Source organism: Apis mellifera, linkage group LG3 (genome assembly GCF_003254395.2).
Source record: "Apis mellifera strain DH4 linkage group LG3, Amel_HAv3.1, whole genome shotgun sequence".
NCBI lineage: Eukaryota > Metazoa > Arthropoda > Insecta > Hymenoptera > Apidae > Apis > Apis mellifera.
In genome coordinates this window covers 2,478,553-2,499,583 of record NC_037640.1, presented here as the reverse complement: position 1 = coordinate 2,499,583, position 21,031 = coordinate 2,478,553, and the positions used below count along the sequence as shown (strand labels likewise).

General features: G+C 36.7%; 1 protein-coding gene across 34 annotated transcripts in view; it reads right to left on the bottom strand.

Annotated features, from left to right (window-relative positions):
- Positions 1 to 21,031, bottom strand: part of Cac (cacophony) — a 138,178-nt gene that overhangs the window by 27,387 nt on the left and 89,760 nt on the right. For 25 of the 34 annotated variants that reach the window (XR_003304221.1, XM_026439330.1, XM_026439309.1 and 22 more), the window contains 15 exons: positions 17,952 to 18,055; positions 16,746 to 16,901; positions 16,359 to 16,579; positions 13,902 to 14,005; positions 12,125 to 12,240; positions 11,808 to 11,867; positions 11,643 to 11,735; positions 9,260 to 9,460; positions 8,629 to 9,056; positions 6,861 to 7,183; positions 6,637 to 6,759; positions 5,659 to 6,222; positions 5,156 to 5,501; positions 4,706 to 4,870; positions 249 to 359 (listed from right to left, as the gene is read on the bottom strand). Coding sequence is in view for 33 of the 34 variants with exons in the window: in XM_026439330.1 (XP_026295115.1) it covers positions 249 to 359; positions 4,706 to 4,870; positions 5,156 to 5,501; positions 5,659 to 6,222; positions 6,637 to 6,759; positions 6,861 to 7,183; positions 8,629 to 9,056; positions 9,260 to 9,460; positions 11,643 to 11,735; positions 11,808 to 11,867; positions 12,125 to 12,240; positions 13,902 to 14,005; positions 16,359 to 16,579; positions 16,746 to 16,901; positions 17,952 to 18,055 (3,115 nt within the window). In the remaining variant the exon portion in view is untranslated. 34 annotated transcript variants of the gene reach the window in all.

The following is a 21,031-nucleotide window of genomic DNA, read 5'->3' as shown; positions in this document are numbered from 1 at the left end:
TTCAAAAAAAGAAAAAAAAAATCCACACAATTTGACAAAATCGTAAAGAAAATAACACGACGATGTCGCACGTATCATTCCTCGACAACAACAAGTGAAAAAAAAATATACTCGAGGAGAGTCAAAAACTCAACTCATAGAACTACTCATTGGACTAGATTAAGTACAATTTTCTTTCGAATGAATCCGTTCGATGAAGGGAGGGGAGAGAGGGGGAGGGCTTGTTGGTGCTTATTAGTGGAGCTTACCCTCACGCCGAATGCGGCGATCTTCAGTATGCACTCGACGGTGAACATCCCCGTGAAGCACATGTTCATGTACTTCAGCGTGTTCTTGTACGCGTCGCTTTGCCGATGGAACTGCAATGCATGACACTGACAAACACACGGGCCGAGAGAGACGGACAGAAACGGGCGTTCGTCAAACAAGCCTATCAATTTCCCGCGTGTAATTCACGCTTCCCTCCCTCTCCGCTCTTTTCCGCCTCCGCTCTTCGAGCGAGGAGGGGAAAAGAGAGCGAGAATCGGGGAGAGGCTGTTCGTCGGGAGAACCGTCCATCATCGACGCGTTTTTGCAATGTAATTTTTCGTTTCTTTAGAATGATTGATTCTGTGCAATATATTAATCGTGTAATAAGTAAATCTTAATCTTAATTTTTGAGAAAAGTTTGTAAACGTCGTATTAAATATTTTTTAAAATCTCGATTTACTTTTTCAACATCGTGTAACTGGATGGATTGACTTGTTCCAAGTTTAGTCTCGTCGATAAATTTATATCACGCTTAGGATAAGTTGGGGATCGATGGACGGTTCTCTCGATACGACACACAATTATTACAAATATTTATATATATATATTTTATATTAAAAACTGTGTAAACAGAGTGCGAAATAAGTTACACGTGTATATATATATATATATGTATACACGTGTAAGTGAGAAACTTTCCAGTCGACAGAAAAAAAAAAAAAAGGGAGACACATGGGTGTATAATATTAGCGTTAACCTAAATAGTACGTGTATCTGTACGACAGTACAGGGTGACGTTAAAGAGATTTCCTTTTTTTTTTTTATATCAGCGAAGTGAGGACACTTTTATAGACGGTATACTTGTATATCGAGTGTGGGGTGTGTGTGCACACGTTTATACTGGTACAAGCTGAATATAGCCCTTCTAGTAATGGGGATAACACCGAAAAATTGAATTTCTCCATTTATTCTTGGAAAAACTGTGCATTTGATCGATTTCTTTTTTTTTTTTTTTTACTTTGATTTATATGCATGATTCGTATCTTTACTAAAGAAGTTATGAAAGAAAAATAAGGATTATTTACAATTTTTACAATTATAGAAATACTTGAAAGATAGATTGGAATATGAATCATGCACATGGAAATCAAATTGGATCATCAATCGAAAGGTGGCATCGATTCTTCTAAATAAACACCCCTTTACGACTCTACTTATTCCCAAATAGATATAAATAAAACAGGAATTTCGATGATTCAATCGCGTGCGACGCGACGATCAAGGAGGGACGAACAAAAAAAAAAGAAATCTTCAGGGAAAAATTATCGATTATTCACCCCCTCGATCGTCGGGATCGATTTCTGGAAAGACAGAGAGAGAGAGAGAGAGAGATGATGTTTGGAAAAGAGTGAGAAATCGGAGGAGAAGCGAATCTTAATGGCGAACGAAAAAGAAAGAGAAACGAAAAAGAAAGAATCAGAGTTAAAGATCGAAAGAAGAAGAAGAAGAAGAAAAAAAAATGAGAGGAAACACGTGAGGTGAGAGGGAAGATGGAGTAATTGTTGAGATATATATATATATCTCTCCCCGCTCGAGGTACTGTTTTCTTTCTTCTTTTTTTTTTTCGAGAGGGAGGAAGGATCAGAAAATCGTGCGGGCGATTCCCCGTGCAAGAAAGATCGTGTGTTTGAAAAAAAAAAAGAACACACACACACACATTCACAGTGGATTGTAATAGTCCTTGGTGTTTGTTTAGCTCGACGAACAATTCGAGTCGAGTCGATTCTTTTCGATTTTGTTTGTTGCGAGCAGCCAAGCATGCGACACGTAGATTTTGCACGTGTACGGACGAACAACGCGTGTGACATCCTCGTGTGTGCGAGAATACGTGCTGTGAATAACATGTCAGGATACAGTTACGTGCCTTCGGGACAATCGAGAGATCGAGACTCGTCGAATCCTTCCTTCCTTCCTTCAATCGTCGAAATCAAGCGGTGTTTTCGACGACGGACGAAAAATCGATCGAATTCGTTCGAAAAATGCGATATATATGTATATTCGTGTAATCATCTTGCTTACTTTTCGATTTCATTTCGAAAGAAAAATCGCATTGCTCGATCGACGTATCTCGTACCTCTTCCCTTCTCAACATTTATAATATCGTGTGCCGTTCGTGTGTACTCATCACGCTTTTCATTCACAAAAATTCACATGTGCAGCTTACGGTGTGCGAATTAACGTCCGCTCATTTCAACGTTTGGGCGTCGCCAGGCGGCGTGTATTTCGAAAAAACGAAAAAATAGAAAAGGAAAACGAGCGATGCTTGTGTACGTGTACGTATACCGTATCGAACACTGCCGTGGTTTTATTTCGACTTCGGTTAACGAGCGTGTATTCACATCAACGATTCGTGTCCAGAATCGACTAACCGAGTCGAGGGAAGCGTATTTTCGTAGCTAATAACGTGTCACGTGCGTTCTTTAAAAAAAAAAAAGAACGAAAGGAAAAAGATCTACTACGATTGCGTTGCTCGAGCGTTGCAAGCCTAAAAAAAAAGAATTTTCAGATCAATTCTAAGGAAGCGTAAACCCTTTGCTCGAAAACATTCTCCTCTTTTGCATCTTCTAATCACTTTTTCTAATTAATGCAAGCGAGAATAGAATAGATAGGTTGAAGGAGAAGGAATGAATGACGTATGGAAAATGAGAGAGAGAGAGAGATAGGGGAGAGGAAAATATTTAAAGGTACACCAGGGGATTTTCGAGCGCAGAAGAATATTCCTTTCTTTCCATCCTCGTTGCTTTCTTTCCCAATCAAAGCTCGTGCAACGCTTCGAACCCCGCCACCAGTTCAAACATGGGCTTGTACGAGTCGAACGCACGTCGTGTGTACATGTGTGGGTGTGTGTGTGTGGGAGGGAGGGAGGAAGGGATATTCACCGATAGTTCGATATATGCATATCGGTTTTTCCACGCATCTTCGAGTAGTATATATATATATAATGTACTATGTACTATCAAGACGAGGACACAGCAGCAGGCATGCAGTAAGAAAGAGGGGGAAGAGAGAGAACGATAGAGAAGGAGGAGACGGGGAACTATATCGAACGGAAAAAAATTAAAAAAAAAATTTAAAAAAAAGAAAAGAAAAGAAAGAAGAAGCGAAACAGAAGAATACCGGCTTTTGGGAAAGGATATAGAAGAAAAAAATAATTTTGAGAGAGCATGGAAGGGAAATATATTCGAGACAAACGCGAGAGAAAGATGTTGGTGTGTTAGGATAGAGCAAAGCGCGAGTGCCGTATACAGGGTGTCTTATTTTATTTGGACGATTTTGTTAATGTTATTATTTATTATTATATCACGAAAATTCGTTGTGAACTTGAACTTGAATGACTTCTCTATGAAAAAGTATTAATCTAAAAGTTAAACTTTAATTTAATTTAATTGATTTACGAAAAACAAGGAATACAAATCATTCAACTTTTTCTGAAAATCAAGATGTCAAAATCGAAATCAATTGAAATATTCTCTATATAAATTCGAATTTTAACCGATTGGATTCTTTATGATTGCAAGAGAGTTTGATGTATTTGAAATTTCGCCTACTTTCTATAAAAGAATCCAATCTCAATCGGTTTCAGCCATTTGAACCGATTCGAAATTCAAAGGACGAGCGAAAAGGAAAAAAATACAGAAAGAGAAAAGACGCCGAAAGATGGCACTCGCGCATGATATGAAGATAGAAAAAGTATCTCGATTCTGAAACGAAAGTGGGAGGAGGGAGCAAAGTGGAATTAAAAAAGCAATTCGAGGATCAACGACTGAAATCTGCTTCGAAATCGAAGCGACGAGGAAAAGAAGAGACAGATACAGAGATAGAGAGAGAAAGGAAATTTTGGTTCGAGGAAGAGAGAAAGAGAGACACAAGAGTATTGAACACAGCTGTGTACACGTATCATAAATGGATACAAGGATGACAATTATACAGAGAACAATAAATAAATTGACAGGCAAGAACAACAATGTCCTCGTACGGATATAACGTTATATCTTACAGCTTGCTTCGAACTCTTCGTTTCGTGCACGTTGTCGTTTCTCTTCACAACGTGACACCCGATTACACATTCTCATTCATCTTTGAGAATCTCCTTACTTTTCTTTTCCTCTTTTCTTTTCGATTGGTTAAAGTTGCCAAACGCGAGACTGAGATTCGAGGAAGGGGAGGAGAGAGGGGAAGAAATTCTTTTTTTTTTTTCTCAACGTGTCGACAAAGAGGACGTTCGGTTAGACAACTTCCTTTCTTGGTGCTCTTCTCCAATCTTGTTAATATATGGCGCGGTCAACAAGAGAGACTTTTCGTCACTTTTTCCTCGAGATGATGCCTTTTCTCATCTTGAGGAGAAAGAGGGGGGGATTTTTTGGGGGGGAAAAAGGAGAGATTCATTGACGCTTACCTTCATCATGAGCAGTACTGTGTTTAATACGATGAGACCCATGATAAAATATTCGAAAGGCGTCGATACCACTATTCTCCAGATTTTGTACTTTACGCTGTTCCGCTCTTTCGGCATGTACCTTTCCAGAGGGCGAGCTTGTATCGTGAAGTCTATGCAAGATTTCTGAAACGAACGTCGTACGGTTAATCGTGATCTTAGTCTATCGTTACTTTCCTTGCAGTCGTTTCTAGAGATTCTGGTGGTTTAATATTGATGAATATTATTGGGTCATTCTACAAATAAGCTCAATTTCGTATCGTGGAAAAATTCGATCGAGAATCAATAAAGAAATCATAGCAAACTCTATATAAATTGAACATCAGCAACGAGAAGTAATTACAACACGTTTTTTCGATTGAAAAAAAATCTTACTTGCAAAATGACCTGTAATAAAAACCTTCGACCAACCTGATTTTTGTCGATTTCGCCGTCTTGCAACTCGGCCTCTCCCTGCTCCTGGAAAGTGATGATAATCAAGGCCACGAAGATGTTGACGAAGAAGAATGGAAATACGATGAAGTAGACGATGTAGAAAATGGACATCTCTATACGAAAATTCTGTATGGGGCCCTTGTCCTCGTACGTGGCCGCCATAGAATTCTGCAGGATTTGGGGCCAACCCTCGCCAGTCTGTACCGCGAACAGCGTAAGCATGGCGGCCATCACGTTGTCGTAGTGAAAAAACTGCGACTGCCATTCGCGTTTCTTTGGCTCTGGCAACAGGGCGCCGTCCTCGAAAACGAAATATTGACCCCTGCACGAAGACGAGAGAACGAAACGTTAGAAGAAAGGAAAGAGTTCGATTTAAAAAAAAAAAAATACGCACCTACCCCACGTACACACGTTTCTTCCGTGGAATCGATCGAATTTTCTTTTCTAAAGAAGGAAAAAAAATCACAAAAGATACTCACTGGCAATCCTGTTGCGTATATTTGCTCTCGTCGCTGCAGTAGAAGAACTTGCCGTTGAACAGCTGCACCGCGATCACAGCGAATATGAATTGGAACAATATGTACACTATGAGAATGTTGATGACATTTTTAAGACTGTTCACCACGCAGTCGAAAACCGCCTTCAACTTCGGCACCCTCTTGATCGTCTTTAACGGCCTCAACACGCGGAGCACCCTCAACGACTTGATCGTGGAAAGGTTCTGCCCGGCCGAGCTGCCCGTCATGTCGAAGGCGAACGAAACAGCGGCGCATATCACAACAACCGCGTCCATAATGTTCCAGAACTCGCGCAGATACGAGCCCGGATGAAGTATGATACCGAGATCGATTATCTTCAGTATCATCTCGACGGTGAAGACACCTGTGAACGCGTAATCGAAGTAATTGAGAACTTCGTTCCTCGGCGAGTCCTCCCATACGGGATCTTCGGCGGCCAACGCGATACTCGACAGCGATATCACCACCATTATGAAGAAGTCGAAGTACCTCAGGTTGACGACCCAATGGGCGGCTCTTCTTACTCTGCCAGCCAATTTTTATCATTTCCAAGATTTCTTTTTTAGGGCTATCTATCCTTGGAAAGATGAACCACTTGTTTTCTTTAAGGAAATGGATAAATCTTCATAGAGAGAAATAATAATAATCCTCGTTTTAATTTTATTTTGAGATTGCTTTCTCCTACTCAAGATTCCAAGATTTATTGTTGATTCATTTCCTTAAGTTATATGCAGGAGAGTTAGAATAATACATTATCTGACATTTAGTTTCTGAATTAATAGAAACTTTAAAAATCTTCCTTCTAAAATAAAGTTTTGTCCAAGTTTAATTACAAACTTTCATCACAAAATAGGAAAGTAGATTAAAATTGGAGCAATTGTTGAAAACTTGTTCAAGTGGTCCATTATTCCTTAGGATTTATCTTTATGTAAAACTTACGGATTCGTAGGGGACAGTATAAACATGGAGGAGTATGGCAGCATTGGTTTTGGTCCCGTGTCATCGTCTTCATCCTGCTTTTTCTCTTCTTCGGATGACTGTTTCCCACCTTTACCGTCTTTGCTGAAATTCAAACGACAATTTACACTCCAAATATATATATATATATATATATATATTTTGAACAGCGTTAAAAATCGAAAGAGGGAGAATGAAAAACTTACAAATTCTGGTTCGGACTCGGAGGGCAGATTTCTACCTTTGGCGCGCCACCGTCTTTCGGATTCTGCAGGGATTGGATCTCTTTCTCGATCTCCTGCGCCTGCTTCTGCTTGTCCTCCTCTTCCTCCTCGTTCTCGGCGGCGCTCAGCTCTTGTGCGTTTGCCAGATTGTCGACGGCGATGGCCAAGAACACGTTCAGCAGTGTGTAGTTGCCGAACAGCACCAGCACGATGAAGTAGAGCGAGTAGATCATGCCCTTCTTGTGACCACCTTGCGATTCTATACCCTGGTACATCACTTCGTTCCAATCTTCTCCGGTCAGGATCTGGCAAATCGAATCGATATTTCATTAATAACAATGACACTTTATCTAATTTATCTTGTTTAATTAATTAGTTGTGATAAAATGGAAACAAAAGTATTTGCAAAGGGAAAAAATTGTTTGAAATTAATCGAGGAATCTTGAGTCGAATTATTTTTTGAGTTATATGTAGCTCGAAGGAAAGACCATGCTTCGTATTCTCTTTCCTTTCAATTAATTTTTCTTTTTTGGTTGAAAAACTAACGTTTCTTGAGAATTTTATTATCTCTCTTTTTGTGTTTATTCTCGTTAGGATGAAATAAATTGGATTATTTCCAGATATGGAATTTCCAGATAGGAAATTTTTTGATAAAACATGAAAAAAGTGGAGAGAAATTTTAAATACTGAAATACACGAGAAAGAAGGAAATATTATGTTAGACTAAACATCAAAATTCTATGAATATCTTTCTAATATTGAAAAACTTGTGATTTGTCTTTATGCATTTGGGAAAAGTTAGTTTCAAATGAATCTTTAACATGTTCATAAGGCACTATAAATAATATTAAAAACTCTAAAAATTTACCTTTATGTTATAATAATTCCTTAATTTCACATAAAATCATTCTTATTGAAATATAAATTATTGAAAAAAAGACTATGAGGATTCACAAAGATCAAATTTTCATAGTTTGAATATCACACATTCTTATAGAAGATAAATTTTCATTATTAATTATAATTATTTGATAGATACTTTATATTATACTAATCATATTAAAATTTTAATAATAAAATTAAGGAAAACATTTTCAAGTAAAATTTATTTAAACAAAATTGCATGTAGTATCATCATGTAAATTTCTGTACACATGCAAGGTGCCATTATGAATTATACCTTGATTCACAAATTATTTTTACAGAAACAAATTTATCTTTGTTCATCTATTATCAAAATTATGATCCATCCCCCTGTAATCTTCTTAAGTTTCAATCACACAAATAACATCCTCCTAATAAAATCACAAAGGATTCACATAATAATGAAACGTTCTTATAACACATTTTCTCACTTTTATCTATTATCTATTATCAAAATTATCAATATTCATCCCCCTGTAATCTTCCTAAATTTCAATCACACAAATACATAACATACTCCTAACCTAATAAAATCACAAAGGATTCATATAATAATGAAACGTTCTTATAACACACTTTCTCACTTTTATCTATTATCTATTATCAAAATTATCAATATCTATCCCCCTGTAATCTTCCTAAATTTCAATCACACAAATAACATACTCCTAATAAAATCACAAAGGATTCACATAATAATGAAACGTTCTCATAACACACTTTCTCACTTTTTCAACTCTCCATTATCCTCAAAATCAATCTCCTCCAACAAATCTATCCTATCCTTATTTATCCCTACTCTATGAGAGAGTTGGAATGTACTTACTTGGAAGACAGTGAGCAGCGCGATGGGAAAGGTGTTGAAGTTGGTGGGCGGCGTGCCTGAATCGAAGTTGAATTGGCCGCCGAACAGCTGCATACCGAGCAGCGCGAATATGAGAATGAAGAGGAAGAGCAGGAAGAGCAGGGAGATGATGCTACGCATCGAGCTGAGCAGCGATATTACGAGGTTTCTCAGGCTCTTCCAGTATTTGGTGACCTTAAAAATTCGCAGGAGTCTAAGGGCACGTAGGACGGAGAGGCCGAAAGAGCCGGACTTCACCTCGGACCAGATCACTTCGAAGATCGATCCCGAGATGACCACGCAGTCGAAACGATTGAAGCTCGAGTCGAAGTATGTGCGAGGGCCGAGCGCGTACACCTTGATGAACATCTCCAACATGAACAGAGCCAGGAACACGAACTCTGCGAAGTCTGTCCAGGATAAATATACATGTTAGTTCAAGTTCTCTCCTTAAACAATTTTCTTTAGTTGTAATTATAAATCAATCGATTAATTTTTATTACTACTTTCTTCAAATTGAAGAAAACTAAATTGATACTTCAAGTATAATATTTATCAAGAGAAGTGATCTTTTATTTGATCGTTTCATTATTAAATTATTTGATATACTCACAGAGGAAGTCGGTCAGCCATTGGGGCTGACCGTAATGCTCCACAGCTACGCAGACGGTGTTGAAGAACACGAGAACGATGACGAACCAGTAGAATTTTTGCGATTTCACGGATTTTCGTATCCAGTACCTGAATCTTTTCTCGGCCAGCCAGAACTGCTTGCAAGGTCCCTTCTCTTTCGTCGAGGAGGATCTCGAAAAGCCTAGAAAACCAGCAAATCCATCGTTTCAGCCGTTATTTCGGACATTTTCGATTTTCGATTCTCTTGTAATTCTCTCTCTCTCTAAACTTATTTCTCCAATGAAATTTATCCGTTGTATAATCGTGTTGTAGTTACGAGCAAACTATTTCTCGATAATATCGATAAGGAGAATTATTTTTCCGGGAGGAAAACGTTTGCATTGGAGAAAGTTTACCGATACGATCCCATATCGAAAGAAACATTCTTCCTCCATTTGTTTTCTAGATCTTTCTCTCATTCGTTCGTTTATTTATTTATTTTTTTTCAATTTTTCGATCGAGAAAATCAATTAGGCATTACGTATATATATATATAAGACAGAGACACATCTATTCTATGAACGTACTCTAACAAGCGTGTTTCTATCTAGATCTATCCATCTACGAATTTAATCAATATTTCCTTCTACGCGGCCATCTATTTTTGTATATAAACATATTTCTCTCGCTGTACACTACATGAAAACATTAATTATTATCATTATTTCCTCCACTGTTGGACGTACTTGGACCACGTGGATACACATTTTCACCCCCGAGACATTCGCGAGAAATAATGAATTTGATAAATTTTGTATCGATGAGAGAAAAATTTTCATCGTTATTTAATGTTTTATTTTTATCCAAGTAGAATTAAAATATGTGATCATTGTGTCGTTTCATTTCATAGATTAATTATTCAAAGAAGAAGCAGGAGAGTAGATTATTAATAATAATGTAATAAATTTCTCTCTCTCTCTCTCCACAAAATTTATCTTGAAATTGAAAAAGGCGAATTTATTCTTCATCGAATTCATGAACAATTAAAAGATGAAAGATTGTCGCGAATGCCCTCGGTTGGTCGGATAAATATACATAAATATACACATAATCAATCACGCCAGCCAACAGAAGCAATTCCTAGAAAAAAGAGGATAAAGTGAACTCGATTTCCAGCGAAATTGTGTTAAGAATTTCGAAGAATCCGATCTCTATCGTACACAATTTCCATCTTCGTTACGTGTGTAGATGTACATATATGTATTTCTCAACTACGTGATTATATCCAAATTCGTAATTCACATTGACGCTCAGGATCCCATACAATTTCTCTTCTCAATTTTATCCCAATTCTTTCACCAATCTGATTCAAACGTTTCGAAAAATTAAAAAAAAAAAAAAGAAAATACATCCCTTTACTTACATTAACAATATTTAATCTCGAGATCCAAAATATATAGGATCCTGAGTTATCGCACATTTCATCATCTTGTTTTCTTGTTCCTGCGTGTATTATATGCGTGTTGCGAAATATATATTCAATAATGCGATATACGAAATAAAACGAAATGATGTTCGAAAAGAAAAGGAAAAGAAAAAAAAAAAAGGGCACAAAAACATATAACGAATAAGAATTTACGGATACAGCCTCGTTGCTCTTTGCATCGAATCGTGACACTGACTGGTTGTAGTTACCTTTCAGTTTTTTCTTAGGCACTGAAACAAGAGGAGCATCTGATAGCGTGTGTTTAGAATGTTCGTCGCCGTGGAATATTAAATCTTTCGGCTCTTTATCCGAAACAGAAATCAGAGGGAAACGTCAGATCGTCCCACGAACAATTCTAACTCTACGCAATAATGCACAAGAAGGAAATGATAATTATTCGTGGGACCATTTGACTGTTGGTTTATTAACGTGTCGATCACAATGAACGATGAATATATATATATATGGAAGGGAGGGTCCAAGTGAAATGGAAAGCGAGTCAATGTTTCGAGATTCGTTTTACGTACGAGATAATATAACGTCGTAAACATCGACTCTTTTCGTTCTTCGCTCGCCTGGATCGTGTCAGTGATTCTCAACCCGATCGTGTCTATTTGTTTGACAAGATATATATATATAAAAATCCTAATAAAAGTTATTAGGATGTATATTGTCTAAGATTATCTAAGAACTATCGTTGTTATTTTATAGATTAAAATTTAACTTAACTAATTAATTATTCTCTAGAGAGAGTTAATTATAACAGTTACTCGAATTGTGTAAAGAATATTAGAAAAGGGTTGAGAAACACTGGTGGAAAAAATCAATTTCCTTTTTCGAGAGGGATTAATTAAGAAGAATCATCGCAAATTAATAGAAAGGGAAAAATACAACTCACCGTCGTCCTGGTCGTCATCGCCTTCCTCTTCCTCCGTGTCCGTACTTTTGCTCTTGCCGAGCTTCTTCTTCTTCGCCTCGGCTCTTTTTCTTCCTACAAACATCGAAAGAGAAATCGTAGCGTATCTTCGAGATATTAAATTTTAATAACGAATATTTCACGAACCTTCTAATATGTGCTTCTTCTCCTCTTCTGTGGTCCTTTCTTCCGCGAGTATTACCTCCTCTATAAACAACAGCAGAGCGTTTAATCCTCGTGCACAATGATCGAATCGAGGAAGGAGCGAAATGAAATGAAAAAAAAGGAAGAAAGAAAGAGAGAGAGAGAGGAAAGAAAAATCATCGTTGGACGAGGCGTAAAAAAAAGGGGGGAAAGAAAAATTGGACGAAAGCAACGAAAGTTTTTCTCCTAAGGAGGCATCAATCAGGCTTGGTGAAGGACGATTGATAATTGTATGTAGCTGGGCGTGTTGACTTTCTAACCTGCTTTGCAGATCCAATTCAGGTAACAGTACAGTTCATGCTCGAGCTGCTGCTGTCTTCGCAATTTGAGGAAGGACTGCCGGTTCTCCACCTTTTCTCTCTCCTTCGCAAACTCTCTACAAGCGTTACATAGATGATAGAGGGGCATTGCGGGGTTGCGTTTCGAGATAAATACTTGGTACATTTGTTTTTCAAGAAATACGTTTTCTCTAGCGAATATTCGAGTGTATACTGCGAGATTGGATCATATTGAAATAAATTCTCGTCGTTCGAATGTGAATATTCGAGTAAAATTTGTACTTTTCTTTTTTATTTTAATATTTGTTATTTCATTCGATAGATATTTGTACTTAGTTTCCTTAGTTTAGTCACAAATGAATTTAATTTTCATTTTGCACAATTTTTTTATTTCAAGTAAAACAAGTTTAATCTCGTTATACCGTTCACGGAATTGAATACATTTATAAAATTCTAAAATTTTATTTGATAAAATAAAAAGAAAATATAAGTTTTATTTCAAAGATTCTAAATAATCCTATAAATAAATACACAGATTACGTAAATATAATCTCCTCGTAAATATAACAAACATTAAAATAATTTCTCGAAACGTGCATTTTATAAATCAAGAATACAAATAAGGAAAATAAATAAAATTCCAAATTTCAACGATATCCAATCCCAATCTAGCTAAGGGATTTTACGTTTGCGTGTTATCCGTGACATTTATATATCCTCGAAATACTTTCTCTCTTCGGGAGAGAAAAGTCGTGGGTCACTACCACTGGCGGTGCGTTACTCTAGCTACACTACTGGCCACTGGCGACTCGAATGGGCGGGCTCGCGGAGCAAGTAGCGCGAGTAAACGACTAGCGCGCGGATAAAGTTGAGGGAAGATCGATCGTTTTCGAGAAACCTGCTTGAGTGATCCACTTTAAGTAGGCACTGAACGCAGTCGTGAATAGACGCTTTCTCTTTGCTTTCTGATAAGCCGCCCGCCTCTCGACGCGTGTTCTTTCGTTCGAAAACTCCCTGACGAACAAAAAGAAAGGTAATCGGCCGTTTCTTTCCATTGGGGAGAGGGGAAGAGGGGATCAGGGGGAAGGGGAAAACCTGACCCGGCGCAGGGTCGTTCGCACTTCGATCGAAGGAATTCCCCTCCAAAGTGACGAATCAAGATTATTTGCCCGACAAATGGCCTTATGCGACCTGCGCTGGTAACAAGGACGAAGAAAAGAGAATTTGAACAATTTTTTCTTCTTGCTGTTGTAAGATTCTTACGTCTCGTTTTGTAATTATTATTGTTATTATCTTCGAGATGAAGTTGGATAAGCAATATCGAAATAATTCTTCTTATAAACAATATATATCGTTTCTTATTTCCTCAAGATTTTATTTTATATTGGAGAATGGGTCCTTTATAATTCGTCCTTGTTATCCGCGTATTATATTTGTACAGGACGAGCCATTTAATAGCCGTAACAATTTCAATTGTAACGATTTTTAAGATAGTAATATATTATCTTTTCTTTCAAGATCACCAAATCTAACAGAATAATTGGACAAATAATCAATATTATTGGATCAAATAACCCATCCTGTATATCGTGTACATCCCAAAATCGATGGAGAATTAACCAATTTTAATTCGAATGTCTCTCAGTGACTTTGTGTTGGGCGCAGATTTGTCGTAAAAATGGTCCTTCGGTAAAAAATGGCCATTGAGAGAAAATAAAGTAGGTTAACACAAGGAGGATTCAAGAATGAAGATACTCACCCGCTCAGAACACCGAGAACTAAGTTCAGCATGAAGAATGAGCCAAGGACGATCAATGGTATAAAGTAAATCCAGTTGTACGTGCTGCCAAGAGCGTCGTTTGTCTGCAAATTTGACCAGAGCCACGTGAAGCCCATATGTTACGTGTGCGAGCGCGAGTCACCGATTCCACACAGCTGTTACACGCGCATCGATCGCGATGATCGAAACCAAACATCATTGGCATGTTTACGACACATAGACGACACATAGAGACGCTTAAATAATTCGCTTCGACTTTTTTCTCCCATTCCCCTTTCTAACATCTTCACATCCAACGATTCTAGAGAGAGAGACTGTTCAATTTCAATATCTTTGATTTGATTTTTTTTAATTTCTCTTCTGCAAGAAACAGCACTGGGTTGTTAAAGAGGCCTGTACACGATCGTCATTCAATAAATATTTACTTGAACATGTAAGTTAAAAAAAAAGGAGGTTTCTTAATTTCTCAAAATTAATTGGATATTTGATTTATCTGGTTGCTTTATTGTGATATTTGGAATCTAAGATATTGAAACTTGGATATCCTTCTTTGATTGAAATTTTTTTCAAATCTAAATTTAAACGAATTGCAATTATTTGATCTTCCATCGATCCAAGATTCCAAGATTATTAATTTATAATTTTGTTATTAGAGAATTAAATGAAAAGTGAAAAATTTTGGATATATTCAGATACTGAAATATATAAATTAACCGAAAAGAAAACTCGAATCTAGATATTAACAATTTTAAAATAGTATTTTCAATTTTAATCTTTTCTAAAACACACGATCAATGATATTGTCGATACTTATCCATATATATATAATTATTGATATTGTCAATATTCATTTATATCGAGAATATTGTCAATACTCGTGCAATATCGACAGCATTATCGATCCTGCACGGGCCCCTTTATAAAAACCAATTATCGTATTCTATTTCCAATTGTATATTGGGATAAGAAAACAAAGTAGCGTAACACGCGATCCTCAATGATTCATATTCTCATCATGTAGGACTATGAATCATTAATTATGTAAAAACTAAATTTGACTTATCAATTTATTAAGTTCATAGATCACGACAACGTTCGCGATTGCAACAATTAAAAAAAATAAAAAAAAAGAAGACACAGTTAAAACATGGCAGACACAAATAAACAAATAAAAATTTCATAGATATCACAGTGCCATTTCTCAACACTCAGAATATTTATATTAAAAAAAAAAAAAGGAAAACAAAAAGATCTCTCATTTTTTTCTATCGAAAAAAAATATCGATCATCGTGCGCGTAGAAACCAAATCGAAGAAATTCAAGATCCTCCAGATTTTGAACGAGGATCGAATTGAAATGATTCGAAGTTCTTCGAGTTTCCAGGGGACACGAAGCTTATGATAAAAAAAAAAAAAAGAAAAAAATGCGATTAACACCAAGAGATTTGCAAAGAGGGCTGAAACTGACAGTGTTATACTGAGCAAGGTGAACATGTAGGTCAGTGTTAGGCTGTTTAAACATCTGCAAGCACTTCTCCTCGATTACGATAAAACGTAATGGCGGAAGCGAAACGTCATCGGGCAGACACAGAGTGATAAAGTGAGAGAGAAAGAAACAGATAAACACACAGATAAGGGATGATCGACAAGGGGGGGATGGGGATGGTTGCGTGGAACGACGAAACATTTAGAGAAATTTGAAGTAGACATTGAAAATTAGGGATGGATGGCAAGCAATTGAAATATACAGTTTTAGATTCAGATCTAACTTGAAAATTTTTAACGAAACTTTGTGATTAATTCATAGAGCAATTCTCTTTTTCAATGGGAATTTTTGAGAAATTAAAACCAACCCTTGGAACATAATATTTTTAATATCACGAACATTTTATATTAATCCATGTATACAATTTTTAAATCAATTTAATCTTTAATAAATACAAAATTGTTATAAATTGTTACCAAAAACTGTTCGTATCAAGATCATCTTTCGACAATATTACTTTAAAATTCGTTCAAATATAATAAACCATCAAAAAAAAAAAAACTTGCTATATAATCTTTCTCCAACAAATACAAAGTTTCATTAATTTAGTTGAATTCACGAATATTTCTAAACGTAATTAGAAATAAATGAGAAACGTACTCGTCGAATGGAACAACGCTGGGTCATTTGCTCTTGAACCATCGATTCCACGCGAGGGATGCTTCTGAGGGGAATACACAAAAAAGGGATCGAATCCAAAGAGGGGAATGGAAATTCCGAGACATCGAGCCGTGTCAAGGCTTTCAACGTGCGCGAACACGAAGGAGAAACGTTTACACAATTCTTTTAATGGGGGTGGAGAGGGGTGGAGAGACAAAGAGAGAACAGAGAAAGACAGAGAGAGAGAGAGAGAGAGTTTTTTAACACTGAAGGACATATCTCTTGCTTTACCCAGTACAATATGGCAGTCCAGCCCTCCATAGTGATGCACTGGAAGACAGTGAGCATGGCGAATCCGATGTTGTCGAAGCTGGTGATGCCGAAGTTTGGTCCCTCCCAGTGATCCATGCACGTCGAGATGTTCGCGTCGCACACGTGGGCCCCGAATGGCGCCTCGGATTTGTTGTCCGTGTTACACGGGCTCGCCTGTTCGCCCTCCTTCACGATTACATCTACAACAGAGTGAACGTCAGACCGATCTCTCTCTGGTCTGGTTTGACCATCTTCTTTCCTTCCTTCCTTCCTTTCCTTGCTTTCATTGTCCTTTTATTTTTCTTTTCTTTTCTTTTCCATTTTTCTCTTTTATTAGAACGAAAGAAATACTCGGAGATTACTCACTGATATCCCTAATGCTGTAACACGTTTTATGCAGGGTCCCCGAATAGAATTCGAGGCCGATGATGGCGAATATCACGATGGCGAAAAGTACCAGCAGGCCGATCTGCAGAAGCGGCGCCATTGCCTTGATAATAGACTTGAGCACCACCTGGAGACCTGTTTAGAAAACATTCGATAGGAGTAATTAGGCCCAACCACCGCGCCCACTAAGCGATTCACGTGTCTTTTTTTTTTTTTATCTTTAACTCGACTCATTTTTCTTTCTTTTTTCTTTTCTCCTCGCGTTTCTTTTTCTTTTTCTTTTCTTTTCTTTTCTTTTCCTCGCTGCTCGGGGAAGCGTGCGTGCTCTCTCTTACAACCTTCCCGTGTAATTTCATTATTACATTATTGTTATATTTTCTTTTTCTTTTCTGTTTTTTTTAATTCGAAAAGAATATAGGATTTCGAGACGTTATAAACGGATAAACAATTGAGATACTTCGTTGTTGTTGTTGTTATACATGGACACAGCATACAACTCTCAAAAGATATAATCTATTTGGGTGGTGCTACGTAATAAACAAAAAAAAATAATCGTTCTAACGTTGCAAGGCAACTACGTGTAGATATATAGATATAGAAATATATACTTGCATATAATAATTAAATACTACACTGATCTACGAGCTTTACGTCTGATAACGTTTAGTCCGGTTGGTTTCGCTCGTATAATCGGATCTACGTAGCAGCTATCGATAAAAATGGAAACGTTTCAACGAACGGATCCAAATCCGATTCCCCGAAGTATCCGAATTGCAGAACTCGGAAGAGACGAACGCGCGTTCCTCGAGCATCGAGCCTCGCGTTTTCAATTCTTATTCTAATAAAAAAAGAAGAAAAAAAGAAGAAAAATTCTTCCTAAATAATATCATATCTCAGTCAATTTCAAAAAATTCTCGAGCCGATACTCGAATCATATATATATACATCATTCAAATTTCGCGCTCGATCTACTTGATCGATCGAGAACCGTCGAAATTTTGTCTCAAACAAAAAAAAAAAAAAATCTGAATAATAATCGCGATAAAGTGTCACTAATATTCAAGAATCGTTAAAAATTAATCATTTTCGATCAAGGGAAAAAAAAAAACGAAGAAAGAAAACACGAGGCCGTTTCGTTCGATTCGGCTTGATTTTCATGGCCGATTGTATTGAAACGCTACTCACTCGGTATGCCGGAGACAAGTTTGAGCGGTCGCAACACGCGTATCGCACGCAACGTGCGCAGATCCATATCCAGTTCTATGCCTTGCGAGAACGCCGTGATGAACCTGCCCCAAAACACACACACCCCGCCACACTTTACTACTTACTACTCTATTACACTAATACTCACGCTACTTAAGCTACACAACTATGTGGTTAACTAGCGTTCTATGACCTAACCTGATGGGAGATGGGAGTAAAGTAATGTCTAATCGGAGGTGAAGCGTCGTCGGAAGGGGGAGAGACCGATGTGTTTCGCTTTATTTTTTTTCCTTTTTTCTTTTTTCTTTCTTTCTTTACATCGATTTACACGAAATCAATTTTATTTCAACATACGCGTATTCTATAACCAAACGTTTAAATTCAGCTAGTTTCTAAACTAGGTCGGAGACGGGGGATGAAGTTCTATGAGAGGTGACTTTAAGCATCGGTGACTATGCTCTAGCATCAGTGTCTCTCAACCTTTTTGCATATTTATTCGTGATTACGATCACGATCCAAAAATTTTAAAAATTCGAATTAATATATATGTATATTATATTAACGAATGAAATTATATTTTTTAATTTATCTTTTAAATTTAATTAAAATTATGGAATAAAATATATTGGAAATAATTTTATTGAAATAAATTAAATAATACATTATTTAATTGAATGAATCGGTAGAGGATATATTAATATGAGATGTAATAAATGAATTTATTAATCGAAAACAAGTGTCAATTAATAGTTATTTAAAACAAATATTTTAAATCAATAGGAAATCAAATCGAAACGATGACAAACAATGAAATATTACTTTAAATATTATTCGAACAGAAATCGAATGCATAGGTTGAGAAACACTGGTCCAAATTACATCCGGATAAACGGAGACGAATATATACCGGCCGAATAATAAAATCTCCAACTCATTTCGAGTTTCCCTTCGTTTCGAGATCGAGGGAGGGTCAAAGTTACTTTTCTTGCCCTCCCTCTCCCTCGATCGAGGACAAAAGAAGAGCTCTTCGGCTCTTGATTTCTCGGATCAGGTTATCGAATTAGCGCATCGATGGATTACCCTTTAAAACTGTCATCGCGAAAATCGGTTTCCAAAAAGGAAATCCGGCTTAATATCGAAACCATTGGGAAACGGATGGGGATGCAACGGATGGGGGATGATAACTACTAAGGTAAGAGATTAAATGTTTAACTATTTCTATTGTCAAATAGAAGGATCTCGACACTGGGATTCACTGGGAAATTCTTATTAACTTGCTCACGCGAGATTCTAATTCTAGATACCGTTTAATATAATCCATCTAACTATGTATAATTCTAGCTCCACGGAGATGATAAACGTGACATCCGTCGCGGTCGTTCAACCCCCCCCTTTTTCGGTCGAAAATTTGGAATCGATATCCAAGAAAATCGGATTGGAATTTTAGAAATTTCAAAAATTTATCATCGAAGAAGAATAAAATTCCAAATTTCGACCCTTTCTTCCTCGATCGTAAATACGAATCGTTTTCTTTCTTTATCCAATCGACTTACCAGTTTGTGATAACGCTAATCAAGGGATGAAAATTGGATTAAACGTGAATCGTTCAAACCTACTCATATTTTTCACCCTTTCGAGATCAACAAGAGATAATTTCAAATATGAAGGAATAATTTTGAAAATTAGATTCATATCTTTTCTTTGAATTATTATAATATCGTTATTTATGTATATATGGAAGATGGTCTCGAAAGAGGTAAAGAGAAAAGAAAACAAAAAACGAACGACCACGATGGATGATAATATGCCTATAGATATGCCTACGATTATCGAAGCCCTAAATTACGTCGCTATTGGATACATCTATAAATTAATAAGTAACCAGATAAGAAAAAAAATCTCCCAAGCTGGAGACCATTACAATACTCTCCGCCACTCAAAAAAATCTTCGTCAGCGTGGAAGAAAAATTGATTTCATTCTCGAACATTTATGAATTTTTGCATCCTTGTGTGTCAATTCTTTCTTTTTTTTTTCTTGACAAGAAGAGTTTCTCTCTTCTTTTGTTTTCTGTGCATTATATTTTTAAAAATATAATCGTCGGGGATGAAAGAGGGATTCGAGGGACAGGATAACTCGAAGTCTAGAAAAAAAAAAAAAAAGAGTCTCAGTTAGGTCTATGACTCAAGTTTCTCGAGGGAGTCTAAAAGGTAACCACTCTCTAGCAAACACGAGCTTTCTCGAATACTGTTACTGTTTCTAGGACACGTACCTATTTTACCAACGTATATAGTCAATTCTATCAATCAGTGACTGCTTCTAAAGATAGAGTTTGCTAAATATAGAGACACCTGCAGGCCAAAGTTAGTTTTGTGGTTCAATTGTGTGTGTGTGTGTGTGTGTGTGCATATTATATGTATGTGCATAAATTTCTATATGTAAATTGATGTGTGTATGCGTCGTGCGTGTAACCGCGCCAATTTTTGAATATCGCGAGAAGAGAAATATAATATTCGAAGATACGTTCATCGAAAAAATCACGACTCGATTAAATCGAATTCGTTCCATCTTTGTTGTCCACGAAAATTTTTCTTTCTTTTTTTGTTTTCTTTTTCAAAAATATCACGCTCCTTTTATTTCCGCCCCCGTTTCAACGCGAGTTTTATCGCGAGCGAAATATTTTCTCGAAATTTTCAATACACCCGACGTGGCGGACTACGTGAGCAGCGTATGGAAAAAAATTTGAACGGCGAATTAAAGGTATCACTCTGTGCTACGCGGTTCTCAACTTTTCCTTGGAAACTTTCCATTATCTCAATTCAAAAATTCCATTATTAGATTCGAAATTCAATCCTTTTCCTAATTTCAAAAATTCGATCAAAAAGTTGAAATTAACATTTCTGAAAAACATTCCGAAAGAAGCAAATTTATTTAAACTACATAATTCAAAGTGAGACCAATCTTGTAAATTAATATTGAAAAAAAAAAAAATATCTTTGATATATAATAAAATTTTTGGATCGGAGTATTACATGGAATTTTAACGAATGCAGCCCAAGTT